The 18,649-nt window shown below is 39.6% G+C and overlaps 1 protein-coding gene across 4 annotated transcripts in view; it reads right to left on the bottom strand.

Annotated features, from left to right (window-relative positions):
- Positions 1-472: 472 nt before the first annotated feature.
- Positions 473-18,649, bottom strand: part of LOC106074843 (kin of IRRE-like protein 2) — a 321,964-nt gene continuing 303,787 nt past the window's right edge. For all 4 annotated transcript variants that reach the window (XM_056011107.1, XM_056011115.1, XM_056011100.1 and 1 more), the window contains exons 7-10: positions 16,713-16,875; positions 5,257-5,384; positions 4,224-4,247; positions 473-3,552 (exon numbers count right to left, since the gene is read on the bottom strand). In XM_056011107.1, coding sequence (XP_055867082.1) covers positions 3,407-3,552; positions 4,224-4,247; positions 5,257-5,384; positions 16,713-16,875 — 461 coding nt within the window. In that variant the 3' untranslated portion in view covers positions 473-3,406. The remainder of the gene's footprint in view (positions 3,553-4,223; positions 4,248-5,256; positions 5,385-16,712; positions 16,876-18,649) is intronic.

Raw genomic sequence — 18,649 nt, 5'->3', positions numbered from 1 at the left:
GAAGGAGGGCGCAAACGCACACACGACAATGTGGTTCCATCCTGATGTATCGCTGTCCTAGACCTAAATTTCTCATCGAACTCAGCTTCGGTTCTGCAACCAAACTTCTTACATCTCGTGGCCAGACTAGAACTAGTCTCTCGATTTCGTCCGATGCCACCCAAACTTGAAAAAAAAAAAAAAAAAAACCTGCATGAATAAATGAATGAGGTAGAAATAAAAGGGCAGGTAATTGAAAATGTACCGAAGTGAGTTGTCTTTTACGATTTTCGTCAAATTAAAAGAAAAAACTAATTTGGTTCTATACATAGTGTGTACATTGAAACAAGTAAAATGTCTGATACAAATTTACATATATGAAATAAATACAATCAGCTGAATGGAGCTAAAAAAATATTTATGTCTTCAACAGCGTTGACCTTTCACCCGTATCTCATGGTGTACATGACGCACGTTTACATAAACAAAGTAAATGAAACACATCAATAGTTTGTACACATTATTTACGGTTAAACATTTTACGCTCAAGTCATTTGAAAAGAAACATGTGTCCACACCAAGTTACAGGACAATACAGCAAGTTACAGGACAATACAGCAAGTTACAGGACAATACAACAAGTTACAGGACGATACAGCAAGTTACAGGACAATACAGCAAGTTACAGGACAATACACCAAGTTACAGGACAATACAGCAAGTTACAGGATAATACACCAAGTTACAGGACAATACAGCAAGTTACAGGATAATACACCAAGTTACAGGACAATACAACAAGTTACAGGACGATACAGCAAGTTACAGGACAATACAGCAAGTTATAGGACGATACAGCAAGTTACAGGACGATACAGCAAGTTACAGGACGATACAACAAGTTACAGGACGATACAACAAGTTACAGGACGATACAACAAGTTACAGGACAATACAGCAAGTTACAGGACAATACAGCAAGTTACAGGACAATACAGCAAGTTTTTTTGCAACATTTTATTTGAGTCGATTCTCTGCAGAATGAATACGTTTCAAGAAAGGAAATTTGTTTTCTAACACAGCACAGTCTCCGACATAATAAAAATTAGGCCTGCCAGAAATGAAACAAACTAATCTTACCAGTCTTAATTCTGATCTTCAAAGGTTAGTTCAAAAAGAAGAATATGTGTACTTCACTGTATGTACTTATATTTGTGTGCTTATATGTGCACTTCAGAATGTCAGTTGTGAGCGCTTCGTTATATGTGAGCTATTATGTGTTTATAACATATTTACGGAATTATGAGGCTTGCCTGGGGTTCCTATCATACCAACACGGAAAAAGAAGGGACACAAAAAAAAAAAAGACAACAGAACCTACAGACTTCTCTCTCTTGACTAGGTCCAACCAAGACCAATATAATAAATGGTCTCGCTAGGTCACACAGTTCACTTCTTTGTCTAGGTCTGGGGAAAGTGATATTAGGGCTTCTCCATTATTGACTAGTTTGGTTTAAAGAAAAATAAATGGTGTACCAGTACCTTATCCCCCCCCCCCCCCCGAGATATTGCAGGAAGAGAAGAAAAAAAAAACGTGAAATTGTAACAGGTAGACGCATTAGAAAGTTCTCAAAGTCCACGTCTGGATAATTCAGACCCCTGCAAATTTCTAGAATACTCTAAATATTTTATATTTCACTTCAGAATTACATTACCAGTGTAGAGATAACTGTTAGGAGTCTTGAATAGTTCTCATCTCACCAATCTTGGAGTTTGTTTTGATACAATGTGATTTTAAAGTTTTAAATTAAAGGAACCCGTTTAAATCTTGTGTTTCAATAATGTGTTAAATCTTCTCCATCGTAAATGAAAACAGAAACATCAATGAAAAACTAGTGAACACACAGTGCCTCTCGTTTGAAGAAAGCTTGCATCAACCTAACGATGAATAGAATTTGGAGAGTATGTTCCCTGATGTGTTACAAACATTGAAGACATAAATGTATGGACGAAATAGAATCTACATTCTGTACATCAAAACATCAAGTACAAGATTTATAGTAAACAAACATTTGGAATTCTGAAGTCATTTACACATCATTGTATCAACAATAACAATGCCAGCCAATTGGAAAAGAAATAATTGATTACGTGTTACAAGGGGAGACTTTTAAAACATCTTTCCTAATTTAAAGTTCATGTCATTTTACTAAAATAAATTAATAAACTACAATAAAACTTTTGGTACACTTCTAGTCATTTCGTACACTTCTTGTCAGTTGGTACACTACTAGTCAGTCGATACACTTCTACCGAGTCAGTACACTTCTAGTAAGTCAGTACACTTCTAGTCAGTGACACAGTCAGTACACTTCTAGTCAGTCAGTACACTTCAAGTCAGTCGGTACGCTCAGAATTACAAAGTCAACTTGCATGACTAGATGTGCATACCTACACAGAGATACTAATCTGAGACTCCAACATCGTAAATCTATATAGTCTAAAATTTCGAGACATCCCTTGTTTGCAGTGTTCAGGGCCAGATAGCTATTTCCTTCTTGGAAACTCGTTTGCTACTTTTATCACTATTTTTCCCTACTGGATAAACGCCTTGTCTAGTGTCAAGCTAGAAACGCTACTTGCTAGTAACAAGACGAGTTTACAAATAAAAATCATTGTGACAGTTGGCATTGCAATACACAAATTATAGATGGAACTATTGCATTGATTCCGCCGACTATACAATCCAGTCATGAAAACTTTGAAGTGACCAAGTTCTCTGCGTATCCACACTGTTGATTCAAAATCCTGACAGAGACAAATATATATTGGCGATGAAAAAATATTAAACATAAAAAATATCTTCTCTGTAGGAATTTGTTAATCCTTTAAAAGGTGATACATTTTTGTAAAGACATTAAAAGTTAGATTTGAAACCATGCCAGAGGGGGCGACAGTTGAATGATCCTTCCAGAAGAAAATACTTGCAACTCCACTGAAAGTCTATAAGGAAAAAAGTTCCTCTAGCTTTCTGACCAAGGCAATGTTTTCACCTTGAACTCCAGTTGAACCTTAACGGAAATAAGTAGTTCAAGACTTGAATGTATGAACTTTTGAATGATCATGGCTGTGGCTGGATGTGACAGTTATACAGGCGACTCATCAAGGCTCTATACATACACACACTAAGCTGAGATATATACACAACTCCATATCACTGCCTTGAATAAATTATACTTAATATACTGTCAGTAGTCAGAATAGAGTTTTCTTTCTTATTTTTTTTTTTTGCAAAACATCTCGAGGGAATCATCGTTTTGGCCCTGGACAACGACCATTAATGCAGTCCTTTAGCTCCAATTCGGTTAGAGCTTCGCAATGTGAAGCTTTAGAACAATTTGAATGTCTAATCTGTCTGTGCACTGTGTCATGTGTTGAGCCGGTTGATACACATTGAAACCAGTACTGACAGACACACCAAAAGTACATTGCCAGTAAAATAAATTTTGGGGTTTTGTAGAGGACTTCCGGCATTGTAGCCACTTCCGGTTTGTGTATGAGAGACGCCTGTACCTGAAAAAAAATCAAAGAAAACAATCAAACTTGAAGGAAAAGGTAATCAGCTCAAAGGAAAAGATGAGACAGATTACAGCCGAAATAAAAAATAAACAGAGTGAGATTAATTCTACTCATAAGTGTAACATTTGTTGATAACCGTCTGGCCAGGGCTAGTATAGCTTTTAGAAGCCTCCAGGCGAGAGTTTGGTGGAATAAATTGCTCCGCCTGCCTACAGAAATCACTATCAGGCAGTGGTTCTCTCAACCCTTCTATATTGATCTGAGACATGGATACTTTAGAGTAAGCAACTAAGACCTCTTGAACGCTTTCACCAAAAGTGCTGGCGCTCCATCATGGACTTACGGTGGCAAGATCACACTACAAACAGGCAATGTTCTTGCGAACGCCGGTATGGACATTAGAGAGGGGCCTCGCATAGTCCGACAGTTACGCTGGACAGGGCATGTATCTCGTATGGGGGACGAACGTATAACAAAAGCAATACTTTCTGGTGAGCTGAAAGGGTCGACGTAACAGAGGTGCCCAAAGGAAAAGACCAGCTTAGGCACCAACTTGCGTTAACACACACACACTTACAGACACACAAGCACCCACAAAGACATACACAAACACCCACACAGACACCCACAAACACCCACACAGCAACTACATAGAGAGTGCTTACCTCTTTTGACATTGGAACTGTCGGCTGAAAAAAAAAAAGAAAAGAAAACAAAATAAATGTATGTCCAGATCAAAGAAACAAAGTCACTTTTTTCTTTCGCTTAACATATTTTCAAATTCGGATTATTCAAGACTTTTTAAAAACCTTCAATTCAATGGCGATTTATAGTTTTCTTTTTTTTATGTGCATAATTAATACTTTTGAAAAAAAAAAGAAGACTATTTTGTTTCGTTATATTTAAGTAAAAGTAAATAGCACATGATAAAACTTTTTTAGAAGCAACACCAAAACTGTCCAACACAACTGTGTGTGTGACGACACTGCCATTCACTATGTGACACAGAGACAACATCCAAGAGATGTTATTACAACATTGACACGTTGATTGATATAACGTGAATGCAGGGGAGGGAACACAACAATTGTCAAATCGATTGATTTAAATCTTTTTTATTTTATGATTCATATACATTGACATTGTGAACAGTCTCTGAACATTAAAATTGACGCTAAAATTAAAAATGATCTAACTTTTACAATGATATATACAGCATTAATTTGAAAAAAATAGAAAAAAATAATGGAACTAGTTTAAGCATTTTTTTATGTAGTGGATTGAGGTTTATAATTGTTCTAGATTTTAGCTGAAAACAAGCACACTACGCAATCTACAGGGAAGTGTTTTTGAATTGTAAAGTTTTGCAAGTGTTGATGTACTCAGGCTCAATTTGTGACTACATTCAACAACATCATCAGAGAATTGCTGAACAACTTATTTTTAGGTCAAACATTTTTAAAACCTCTGGCTAATCAAATCGAATTTTCAGCCATTGAGTGGACACAGTTTATTGCCCTAATTATGTTATAAATCTCACTCAATGTAATTCATAATATATAAACAAACAAATAACATTATACATATGGTAAATATATCAGGCCTTATTGTTTGAATGCATTTAGTTCTATGCTAAGGTGTGCATCCAGAAAGCCTAAAGTCTAGAACATGCTTCTTTCCCAGCCCGCCCCATCTCACCCACTAACACGTTGACCTCCACACTGGCGATGAGCTCTGAAGAGCTCCTGCAGATGTAGGTGCCAGAGTCGTTGCTGGTGCCAGGCGATATGACCAGCTCGCTGACCAGTGACATGGTATCTCTGGACCTGGAAGTGATACGAAACATAAGAGTTTAATCAGTGCCTACATGGTACTGTGGAACAAGAGTTTAATCAGTGCCTACATGGTACTGTGCAACATTAGTTTAATGAGTGCCTACATGGTACGTGGAACATTAAAGCTGAAAGCCTACATTGTACTATGGAACAAGAGTTCAATGAGTGCCTACATGGTACGTGGAACATTAAAGCTGAAAGTCTACATAGTACTATGGAACAAGAGTTCAATGAGTGCCTACATGGTACTATGGAACTTAAGTGAATCCCTTCAAGGTACTGTGGAACAAGAGTTAAATCAGTCTATGCATGTTAATTAAATAAGTTTATCCGCTGGCGGTCTATTTAAGTTTTCTTTCCGTCTTCTGCACCTGTCTGTGCACGGAATGCGGGAAAATAGGAAGGTTGCAAGTGGGTTTGCGTAGTGATGGGAAACACTGCACACCCACCTTGATCCACGCCTCTCCCCTATCTCTCTCTTGTCTTCTCCCTTGAAGTCTCTCTCCTCCATCGAGATCAAAACACCGGGCTTAGCCGTTGGGGAAGAACTAGTTCAATGTAATTTAGATTACAACCGTTGCAAATAGAATACATTTAAGGAAGACACTTCCAAAAAGAGGACAAGGTGGAAAAAGAACTTTATTTAAAGAAAAAGTGTGTATGTTTTCTATAAAAAAAAAGGAACAATAAAAAAAAATGTCCCAAACCCCAACCCATTAAATTATACTTTACAAAAAAAAAACAAACAACTTTGTACAAAATCTACTTATTGATCGCACGCTATAAGAGACAGCCCAAATTGAACGCACGCTATAAGAGACAGCCCAAATTGAACGCACGCTATAAGAGACAGCCCAAATTGAACGCACGCTATAAGAGACAGCCCAAATTGAACGCATGCTATAAGAGACAGCCCAAATTGAACGCACGCTATAAGAGACAGCCCAAATTGAACGCACGCTATAAGAGACAGCCCAAATTGAACGCACGCTATAAGAGACAGCCCAAATTGAACGCACGCTATAAGAGACAGCCCAAATTGAACGCACGCTATAAGAGACAGCTCAAATTGAACGCTTGCTATAAGAGACAGCCCAAATTGAACGCTTGCTATAAGAGACAGCCCAAATTGAACGCACGCTATAAGAGACAGCCCAAATTGAACGCACGCTATAAGAGACAGCCCAAATTGAACGCATGCTATAAGAGACAGCCCAAATTGAACGCACGCTATAAGAGACAGCCCAAATTGAACGCACGCTATAAGAGACAGCCCAAATTGAACGCACGCTATAAGAGACAGCCCAAATTGAACGCACGCTATAAGAGACAGCCCAAATTGAACGCACGCTATAAGAGACAGCTCAAATTGAACGCTTGCTATAAGAGACAGCCCAAATTGAACGCTTGCTATAAGAGACAGCCCAAATTGAACGCACGCTATAAGAGACAGCCCAAATTGAACGCACGCTATAAGAGACAGCCCAAATTGAACGCACGCTATAAGAGACAGCCCAAATTGAACGCACGCTATAAGAGACAGCCCAAATTGAACGCACGCTATAAGAGACAGCCCAAATTGAACGCACGCTATAAGAGACAGCCCAAATTGAACGCACGCTATAAGAGACAGCTCAAATTGAACGCTTGCTATAAGAGACAGCCCAAATTGAACGCTTGCTATAAGAGACAGCCCAAATTGAACGCACGCTATAAGAGACAGCCCAAATTGAACGCTTGCTATAAGAGACAGCCCAAATTGAACGCTTGCTATAAGAGACAGCCCAAATTGAACGCTTGCTGGTTTTGTTTGACATGTTTCGGATGTTTCTTTAGAATTGAAGATTATTATATCGTAACCCAAACCTCCAGCAGGGGGGGGGGGAGTGAAGGCAGGCAGGGTTCGAACTCGGGACCACCAATACGACAACAGAGGACGCATACCACACGACAAGGCAGCCATCCACTTTACAAGAGAAAATCCACATCAAAAGTACACCCACACCAACTATAAATGTCTTAAGTTTCGAAGTTATTGATAACAGTTCTATTCATTTCACACCGAGGTGAACACGACTAGCGACAAAGAGATTCACGACTAAAGATGAAATCAATCAATGGAAGCCATCGATCTCTGTTCTGATGGCATAGCAGCACGTGAACAGATCTGACCTGAGTCACCACTTCCTCCAAACACTCAATGGGTTTTTTTGTATCCAAAGATCCGGTAGATATGTTTCCGAGGACTAGAACCAGCTCTAATAAGGTCGTCTTAAGACTCACATATGCATAATATTTGTGTCCTGTCGAGATGTTCTAGGTCATCTAGGAGCTAGTGATAAACAAGTTTAACGAATCTTATTTTTGAGAGACTACTATTAAACGCAAATTTAGTTCAAGATTATGTATCTTATGTAGGTCACAGCTGGGGCTGCGCAGCCACAGGAAATATTGTGTTCCTCACTAATCTTCGGACTCGAAGACAAGCCTTATATATTATGTATTGTTAGGCGCTTCTGAGAGTGGACAGAGTTGGTCGAAATAAAGAGTGGACAGAGGTAGTCGATCTAAAGAGTGGACAGAGGTAGTCAATTTAAAGAGTGGACAGAGTTGGTCGAAATAAAGAGTGGACAGAGGTAGTCGATCTAAAGAGTGGACAGAGTTGGTCGAAATAAAGAGTGGACAGAGGTAGTCGAAATAAAGAGTGGACAGAGTTGGTCGAAATAAAGAGTGGACAGAGGTAGTCAATCTAAAGAGTGGACAGAGTTGGTCGAAATAAATAGTGGACAGAGGTAGTAGATCTAAAGAGTGGACAGAGTTGGTCGAAATAAATAGTGGACAGAGGTAGTAGATCTAAAGAGTGGACAGAGGTAGTCGATCTAAAGAGTGGACAATGGTAGTCGATCTAAAGTGTGGACAGAGTTGGTCGAAATAAAGAGTGGACAGAGGTAGTCGATCTAAAGTGTGGACAGAGTTGGTCGAAATAAAGAGTGGACAGAGGTAGTCGATCTAAAGAGTGGACAGAGGTAGTCGATCTAAAGAGTGGACAGAGGTAGTCGATCTAAAGAGTAGACAGAGGTAGTCGATCTAAAGAGTTGACAGAGATAGTCAGTTTAAAGAGTGGATAGAGTTTTGACTTGTAATAGATACGTTTTTCACTTTCAGACACACACCAGAGATTAATGTAAGAATGGGAATTTCCCGATGGCACTGTTTATGATTAGTGCGTGCTTGGTTGGCGACTAATAACTCGCTTGGCCTCTGTACCGTGTGAGTCTCATTGCACTCGGGCACCGTGTTGAGAAATCTATTCTCTGATAAGACGGACAAGGAAAGCAGCAGTTCGTTGTAGAGTTTCCCTGTCTCCGTACAACTCACCATGCTTACTAGTTTCTTTTTCACTTCAATGGCCAGGGGTGTAGTATCGGGCACTCGTACAGCAGATGGTTTACCGTCTCGTTGTCTTGCTGGCAGTGTCTACAACGTGAATCCATGTTAGGTTTAAATTTAGCCAAATAAGCTCCGATTGTACGTTCTTCATTGTTCAACTGCCAACATTCGTCCGATTTAGAGGGCCCTTTTAAGTTTTGCCAGACTTCCCTGCCTGTGTTACTGTTTTCCCAATTCCGATGCCACTTTCCCTCGTCCATTCGTCTACAATTGCCCGAGCCTGCTTAAAAGTCTGTGGCACGTCCACATGGTCCAGTTTTTGTGCCGAGCTTGGCCAGTGAGTCAGCTTTGCCTTCCACGCCGACATGTCCGGGTATGTATTGCAGTGTCGTCTGAATGTTGTGTTTTTCTTGAAGGCGTCCCGCGCAAGCCAGTGTTTTTGCCAGTGGTTCCTGGAGCGTGTCGGCTGAGTTTTCAATGGCTTGTAAGCACGACAAAGAGTCTGTGAATAGTGTAATAGGACTGGGTTGTGCCTCGTTAAGTCGTTCTTCAATGGACTCTACTGCGTTTTGAATTACTACCATTTCAGCTACGTAACTGCTCTTGCCAGAACACGGACACAGAATCTCGTCGTTTTCAGTGGAGCCAGGGAATCGTACTACCACGCCATACCCAGATGTCGTCTGGCCTAGGTTCTCTCTCGTAGAACCATCTGTGTACACTCTAATAGTATAGGCTGGGTACTGGGCGACAGTTTTCCTGGCCGTGCTTTGGAGGACGATTTTTTTGCATTTCTTGTTCACTTCAGGGTCAATTTACGATTTCCAGACCTCTGAGAGTCCAGGAGCATTCACCGGGGAGATGCAGATGTACCAAAAATTAAAATAGCCCGCTCACATCCTAATGACATTGAGATTTGAAGGTTGGGAAATTTTTCAAATACATTTTTCAATTTTTTCAAGTACACCACCAATCAAGCTAAGCATTTAGTTTTCCCAGATCTGCCACAACGACAAAATTCGATCTACCCTCACAAGAGTTTGAGGTATGTTATGACATATAATGACATAAATGAACCTTTATTCCTCTTTCTGGCAGTTTCGAAAGAGTCAATGAAACACGAACAATTCAATATTTGTGTCTGCACAGATTTTTCGCTTTGGGTCATCGATAAATGATAATTTATGTAGCTAATGGGACCATCAAGTATTGACCTTATCGGATTCAGCATCTTACGCGCCATAGATTAAAGTCGTTCTGGCCGAGCTATTGATCCTTCATTTATAATTGATCCAAATCTTTGCCTCAGCGCCAACGTTCCCATGCAATGAACAGGGACTCTCAAACTGACACGGCAAGTTAGACATGTATTACTTCCGCTCAACAGTCCACAGCACAAGTCACGCACAAAGTCTTTAATGGATTGACTTGGATTACAAAAAAAAAAAAAAAAAACACGAAGGAGACCCACCCCTTCTTGTCCATTAACCACTAGGCCTAACTGACCCCTTCTTGTCCATTATCCACTAGGTCTAACTCCCCCCTTCTTGTCCATTATCCACTAGGTCTAACTCCCCCCTTCTTGTCCATTATTTACTAGGTCTAACTCCCCCTTCTTGTCCATTATCCACTAGGTCTAACTCCCCCCTTCTTGTCCATTATCCACTAGGTCTAACTCCCCCCTTCTTGTCCATTATCCACTAGGTCTAACTCCCCCCTTCTTGTCCATTATCCACTAGGTCTAACTGACCCCTTCTTGACATTATCCACTAGGTCTAACTCCCACCTTCTTGTCCATTATCCACTAGGTCTAACTCCCCCCTTCTTGTCCATTATCCACTAGGTCTAACTCCCCCCTTCTTGTCCATTATCCACTAGGCCTAACAGACCCCTTCTTGTCCATTATCCACTAGGTCTAACTCCCCCCTTCTTGTCCATTAACCACTAGGCCTAACTGACCCCTTCTTGTCCATTATCCACTAGGCCTAACTCCCCTCTTCTTGTCCATTATCCACTAGGCCTAACTCCCCCCTTTCTTGTCCATTATCCACTAGGCCTAACTCCCCTCTTCTTGTCCATTATCCACTAGGCCTAACTCCCCTCTTCTTGTCCATTATCCACTAGGTTTATTTCCCCCCTTCTTGTCCATTATCCACTAGGTTTATTTCCCCCCTTCTTGTCCATTATCCACTAGGCCTAACTCCCCTCTTCTTGTCCATTATCCACTAGGCCTAACTCCCCTCTTCTTGTCCATTATCCACTAGGCCTAACTCCCCTCTTCTTGTCCATTATCCACTAGGCCTAACTCCCCTCTTCTTGTCCATTATCCACTAGGCCTAACTCCCCTCTTCTTGTCCATTAACCACTAGGCCTAACTGACCCCTTCTTGTCCATTATCCACTAGGTCTAACTCCCCCCTTCTTGTCCATTATCCACTAGGTCTAACTCCCCCCTTCTTGTCCATTATTTACTAGGTCTAACTCCCCCTTCTTGTCCATTATCCACTAGGTCTAACTCCCCTCTTCTTGTCCATTATCCACTAGGTCTAACTCCCCCCTTCTTGTACATTATCCACTAGGTCTAACTCCCCCCCCTTCTTGTTCATTATTTACTAGGTCTAACTCCCCCTTCTTGTCCATTATCCACTAGGCCTAACTCCTCCCTTCTTGTCCATTATCCACTAGGCCTAACTCTCCCCTTCTTGTCCATTATCCACTAGGCCTAACTCCTCCCTTCTTGTCCATTATCCACTTGGCCTAACTCCCCCTTCTTGCCCATTATCCACTAGGCCTAACTCCCCCCTTCTTGTCCATTATCCACTAGGCCTAACTCCCCCCTTCTTGTCCATTATCCACTAGGTCTAACTCCCCCCTTCTTGTCCATTATCCACTAGGCCTAAGTCCTCCATTCTTGCCCATTATCCACTAGGCCTAACTCCTCCCTTCTTGCCCATTATCCACTAGGCCTAACTCCCCCTTCTTGTCCATTATCCACTAGGCCTAACTCCCCCCTTCTTGTCCATTATCCACTAGGCCTAACTCCCCTCTTCTTGTCCATTATCCACTAGGCCTAACTCCCCTTTTCTTGTCCATTATCCACTAGGTTTATTTCCCCCCTTCTTGTCCATTATCCACTAGGCCTAACTCCCCTCTTCTTGTCCATTATCCACTAGGCCTAACTCCCCCCTTTCTTGTCCATTATCCACTAGGTTTATTTCCCCTCTTCTTGTCCATTATCCACTAGGCCTAACTCCCCTCTTCTTGTCCATTATCCACTAGGTTTATTTCCCCCCTTCTTGTCCATTATCCACTAGGTTTATTTCCCCCCTTCTTGTCCATTATCCACTAGGCCTAACTCCCCTCTTCTTGTCCATTATCCACTAGGCCTAACTCCCCTCTTCTTGTCCATTATCCACTAGGCCTAACTCCCCTCTTCTTGTCCATTATCCACTAGGCCTAACTCCCCTCTTCTTGTCCATTATCCACTAGGCCTAACTCCCCTCTTCTTGTCCATTATCCACTAGGCCTAACTCCCCCTTCTTGTCCATTATCCACTAGGCCTAACTCCCCCCTTCTTGTCCATTATCCACTAGGCCTAACTCCCCTCTTTTTGTCCATTATCCACTAGGCCTAACTCCCCTCTTCTTGTCCATTATCCACTAGGCCTAACTCCTCCCTTCTTGTCCATTATCCACTTGGCCTAACTCCCCCTTCTTGCCCATTATCCACTAGGCCTAACTCCCCCCTTCTTGTCCATTATCCACTAGGCCTAACTCCCCCCTTCTTGTCCATTATCCACTAGGTCTAACTCCCCCCTTCTTGTCCATTATCCACTATGCCTAAGTCCTCCCTTCTTGCCCATTATCCACTAGGCCTAACTCCTCCCTTCTTGCCCATTATCCACTAGGCCTAACTCCCCCTTCTTGTCCATTATCCACTAGGCCTAACTCCCCCCTTCTTGTCCATTATCCACTAGGCCTAACTCCCCTCTTCTTGTCCATTATCCACTAGGCCTAAATCCCCTCTTCTTGTCCATTATCCACTAGGTTTATTTCCCCCCTTCTTGTCCATTATCCACTAGGCCTAACTCCCCTCTTCTTGTCCATTATCCACTAGGCCTAACTCCCCCCTTTCTTGTCCATTATCCACTAGGCCTAACTCCCCTCTTCTTGTCCATTATCCACTAGGCCTAACTCCCCTCTTCTTGTCCATTATCCACTAGGTTTATTTCCCCCCTTCTTGTCCATTATCCACTAGGCCTAACTCCCCTCTTCTTGTCCATTATCCACTAGGCCTAACTCCCCTCTTCTTGTCCATTATCCACTAGGCCTAACTCCCCTCTTCTTGTCCATTATCCACTAGGCCTAACTCCCCTCTTCTTGTCCATTATCCACTAGGCCTAACTCCCCTCTTCTTGTCCATTATCCACTAGGCCTAACTCCCCTCTTCTTGTCCATTATCCACTAGGCCTAACTCCCCCTTCTTGTCCATTATCCACTAGGCCTAACTCCCCCCTTCTTGTCCATTATCCACTAGGCCTAACTCCCCTCTTTTTGTCCATTATCCACTAGGCCTAACTCCCCTCTTCTTGTCCATTATCCACTAGGCCTAACTCCTCCCTTCTTGTCCATTATCCACTTGGCCTAACTCCCCCTTCTTGCCCATTATCCACTAGGCCTAACTCCCCCCTTCTTGTCCATTATCCACTAGGCCTAACTCCCCCCTTCTTGTCCATTATCCACTAGGTTTATTTCCCCCCTTCTTGTCCATTATCCACTAGGTTTATTTCCCCCCTTTTTGTCAATTATCGGGATAACGGATTTTCTTTCTAATTCTATAAGCCCCAACTTTCTAACGCTCTAGGTTTCTGTGATAGAGGAATCAGGGAGTGATATAAACATGTTCATAACTTTTTCTTTTGTTCACTGGAGAGTGACCAGACATATCACTTCCATTGACTTTCATTTTCAGGTGCGATATAGTCATTGAAGCAGAAATAATCTCTGCTCATGTATTAAAGAACTCGTCCAACCGTAGCCTATTCACACGCTCTTGAGAGAAACTTCTTAGCAATCTTACTCTAACCATTGCTAGGTTACAGTCGCGTGCACTTTTATGCACACACACATATATACACTCACTCACACAGACACTCACATTCAAGTGAGGTCCATTAAAAAATTGGATACTAAGGTAGCACATTTTCCGGTGACTCTATTGTATTTGTACGACTGTTAAGACCCTTCACTTGTTACTAGACACAGTTTTAATACATTGCTCTCATGTCTCAAGTTCAAAGGTTTCAAACAACATTAAGTTCCACAGAATGTCCACGACATGGTTTCAGACATTTTTAGTAGTATCTAAAAAAAAATCTCTCTAAAAAACTCAACGGAGATCAAAGATTGATTTCACCTGTTACAAATTAGACATTAATACATTCCATTTTGGCTCACTTCAGAAATCATTCGGACGGAATAACGTATTGGTTGGTCATGTGAAGCAGCATTTCTAATTTCTATGTCAGAAGAGCTCGCCTGCTACACTTAGCTAATTATAAATCACGCTAGTAATTATTCTTATATAAACTAAGTTTGATGGATTGGTTTTGTTTGTAGGCTTCTTTGACTTTTCAAGAGTACATTCAACTCAAGCTTTGACTTAAGGTCATTTTTTACACACTGGCCTGTACATTTGTATAAACAAATTAAAAGAAGCGCCAATAATTTGAGGACCTTCCCCTTGCCTAACGATAACACCAATCTTTCTAGTAGCTTTAAACAGCGTGATCGAGTTCTAGTTTTTCCTCCTCATTTCGCTGGCTGCAGTGAAAGTCCACTGATGGAGCAATGTCTAGCAGTGAAGTCTACACAAACTGGAAGTGTCCAAATATTGATTGATGTTGGGTCACAGGTTTGATCAAATATTTGGATAAATCTTACAATCAAATATTTACTTGTCTTGCTTCGATTTATTTTTTTTAAAAATACTAAATATAGATTCCAACGCTCACTCAATCAGAACTGTTAGATTGAATAGAACTTGGTTAGGTTTTGATTTATTCCTGATCAGAGAGATCGATAGACAAGAATAAGATACAGATATTGTATGGTCTTGGCGAATGACAAAATTATGACTGAAGTAAACATTACATTAAATAAGGAACATTATAAAAAGTGATCTACTATTTGAAAGTGGTAATTGAAAGAATACAACTAGTACATTCAACTCAAATATAATCATGCAATACTACAAAGTGTTGAATGATAGACACTAAATATGACGTGTTTTCAAACGAAAATATAAAAAGTTTCACTCGACTCCGTAATTGATAACAGTCCAATTCTTTACAAGCTGATGTCCTAATTTCGCTTTGATGATGAGTGCAAAAAAGTAAAAAAAACAAAAAACAAACCACAGACCTATATATATAATATTCTCATAAAAAGATCTAGGTAATAAATCTATTTAAACGTAGGCCTACATCAGATGATTAAAATCAACAGAGATGAATTATTTCGATCTAGGATTTTATAAACATTGTCTCAATGGACACTAACATGAAATGCCTTTATATGCGTGAATATATAGCTGTGTGATTAATAGTCCATTCTAATTAAAATCCGAAAAAATGGTATTGCATTATTTTTAAACTTCGAAAACTAAAGATCATTAATTTTCTAAGACAGAAAAGATCGATTTTCCCAGATTCGGGGCGACTTCCCTAACAGCTTGAAAAAGAGTTAAGTACATAACAATCTCTATACATACTGAATCGTTCAATAGCGGGTAAAAATTTATTCCCTTTTTCCAGTCTAGATATAATATATATATATAGGTCTGTGATGGAAACTTTTTAAAAATTGAACTATTTTGTGTGTGAACATGTCGAGACTGCAAAATCAACTTCTAAGCTTTGCTGCTTGAAGAACAACTATATTTTCCTAAACTTATATCAATTCACTCTCTGGTAAAACGTTTGAATTCGTTATTTTCCCCACACCCATTCTAGGATCAAGTTAAAACTTTGCATTTATTTATTGGCGAAGACAATACATGAATCAATAAAAAATTAACCAATTAGTCAATTAATTACTGGTAACTGATTATTTTATTTTATACCGACAAGGGACATTAATTCTTCAGTGTTCAAAGAATGGCAAAATATTTAGGGTTTTGTCCCCTTAAATAATTGTAAACATTATTTCTCCCACACCCATTCTCGGATCTAGTTGAAACTTTGAACATTTATTTATTGCACCTAACAAAACATGAATCAGCTAAAAAAAAAACAACAACTATTAGATTTGTATCGAAACAGAAAAATGGCTTCTAACTTATTGAGAGATATTGAAGTAAATGTAGAGTTCTTCCCCTTTTATAAGATTTGTTTTCACATGTATTTTGTTTATATTTTGCTAGTTATTATTCAATTGGCTACAATGATCTTCCAATACGGTAAACTTGACTTTGTTGATTTTGTTTTATTGATATATCTATCCCAATCGATTTGTCTCTTTTTTTTGTCAGGTTCTCAAAGACTTTTATGCATGGGGGGGGGGGGGTATCAGGGACATAAAACAGAAGAAACAAAGCAATGAGAGGACAACTTTTAATTAATGGACGGCCTGTCTATGGAAAAGATGATGTACTGTGTCAAGACAAGAATGGAGAGACTTGTCGTAGGATCATGTGTTGTTCCCCACCTGATTAACGTACAGATGAATGTATAACAAAGATCAGATTGTTGAGTTTCAAATGTCTCGTGCAAACGAAACACGTTCTTTTGTCGTGAATGGGACAATTCTTTGTCAAGTATAGAATCAAATAAATATCTATTTTTACTTCATATATTTTGATAGAGATCTAGATGCACGTATGGAGTCACTAAATGTAAGACAATATTTAGTTCAGTGCAGATGTGCATTACCTGAATTTTGTGATGACAACATTAGGGTATTCTTTGGCTTCAATCTTGTCGCCATCTTTAAACCAATCCACGTCGTCAGGGATACGGTCTCCTTCTGTCGTGTTACATCGGAGGTACACGGACTGCCCCGACTCAACGAAGGATTTCCCTTCTATCCTTATCTCTGTTGGGTAGAAACAGCATTCTGCATCATTCGTAAGACCATTGGTTCAAGTAGATTGTGTAGAGATAATGTGCACCATTCTACATGCTCACTATATAAGCCTATATATAATTAATTTATTATAATACATGTATAGTTTGATCTAGTAATTTTATCTTATAAATTACAAGCGTTACTTCAAAGGAGATGATAATGCAATCCTACGTTTTTCATCAATTAAGTCAGGCATATTAATCAGTGACTTAAACTATACTAAGACGTTGGCTTTGGTGGCTGATTCAGGCAACTCTTTTTATGCTCTAGTGGCACTAGGGAAGAAGGAGCACTAGTGAGAATTTATCCTAGCAAATGGAATAAGAAATGTGCCTTATCTTTGTGCCTTTTATTAGATCTTGTTTTTGCATTGATAAATAATGTTTTAGAGCTTTATATATTATCGCTACTTCACTTCTGAAGCGTCTATAAATTTGTGATTTTACTAACTATGTTACTCTAATCAAATACAAATATTTGTTTGTTATAAATCTCACTGCTCTATTTTGAGTCTGTTCTAGTTTCTTTATGTTTTATTGAGTTGAGGGGTCCCAAACAGAGGACGCAGTTTACTGCACTGTTCAAGTCTGAGAGTTAAAGCTCAAGAGTTGTGTTTGGTTTGGCTCACACGATTCCGCCATGATGACTTCAATTAAAAACAATTAAATGGATTGATATTTATTCTCTAACTAGTCAACTAACTGGCTTAGCAAACTTTAATTGCTCTATGCTATGTTTTCTGTGGTCAATGCAGATTACTGCCTGGTTCTAGAAAAAAAATTAGTAAATTAACCCTAACCACCCTAACTAAATTGTGGGTCTACGCTCAAATTTTCCTTGGTAGCTTTTCTTAGTTGTATATTTATAATGTTGAAAAGAAAAACGTAGTAGCGATTCAGACGAGACTACAAATCAGCTGGAGTAGACTAGAGAGTATAGAACAAAGTCAATCAATATTTGATCAAGATGTTTTGTTGTTTGTTTAGCCACAGCGTGCACAATACATTACACGAGAGTTTTTTTTCTTTACCAACCAAAGTAAGACTGTGTTTCTAATTATAGAAATATTTTTACTGGCTAAAGAAACAGTTGCAAGCATGCCAAGCACCAAGTGCAAGTTTGGGTGCACACAATAAGTCCTAGCACAAGAGTGTAGAGACTAATCACTCTACTCAGAGAATACACTTTTTGTGTTCGAAGAGTTAACCTCATCATCTTGTACTGCTTACACGTTCTAATTCAACTTATAAACTAGACGTTTCAACTATCTGCTCACATTTGCATTATAACAGAATTTCTAATGAATCACTGATATAAAGTTTCGTGTCTGGAACTGGAGATATAAACATGTACATGTGAATACAAAAAGGGTTAATGATTGGAACACACAATCAACTATCCAATCAAGATTGTCATGCTCAAATAACATGTGCACTACATGCTCTCTAACATAACTTCTTAGTGCGTGTAAGCAGTTGATCATGTTGGTAGGACCTACAGAGGAAGTGTAACGAATTCTGTTAGTAAAATTCATTGGCATTAAACTTGTAACTAAGTAATGCTGGACAAGTTAAACAAGACAAACTAGGCGTGAAATTCAATTGGATATTTCGTATCAGGTCGCTCTAGTTGAATTGCAAACCTTTTTAAATGTGACAATTTAACTTATATCTGTTCCTAGTTTCGCCTTCTTTTTTCTATGGAGATACAAATGCTACATACTAACTGATCAGGCCAAACA

This window comes from Biomphalaria glabrata, chromosome 1 (genome assembly GCF_947242115.1).
Source record: "Biomphalaria glabrata chromosome 1, xgBioGlab47.1, whole genome shotgun sequence".
Taxonomy (NCBI): Eukaryota; Metazoa; Mollusca; class Gastropoda; family Planorbidae; genus Biomphalaria; species Biomphalaria glabrata.
Note: the sequence above shows the minus strand (reverse complement) of the source record. Positions and strands in the feature narration are given on the sequence as shown.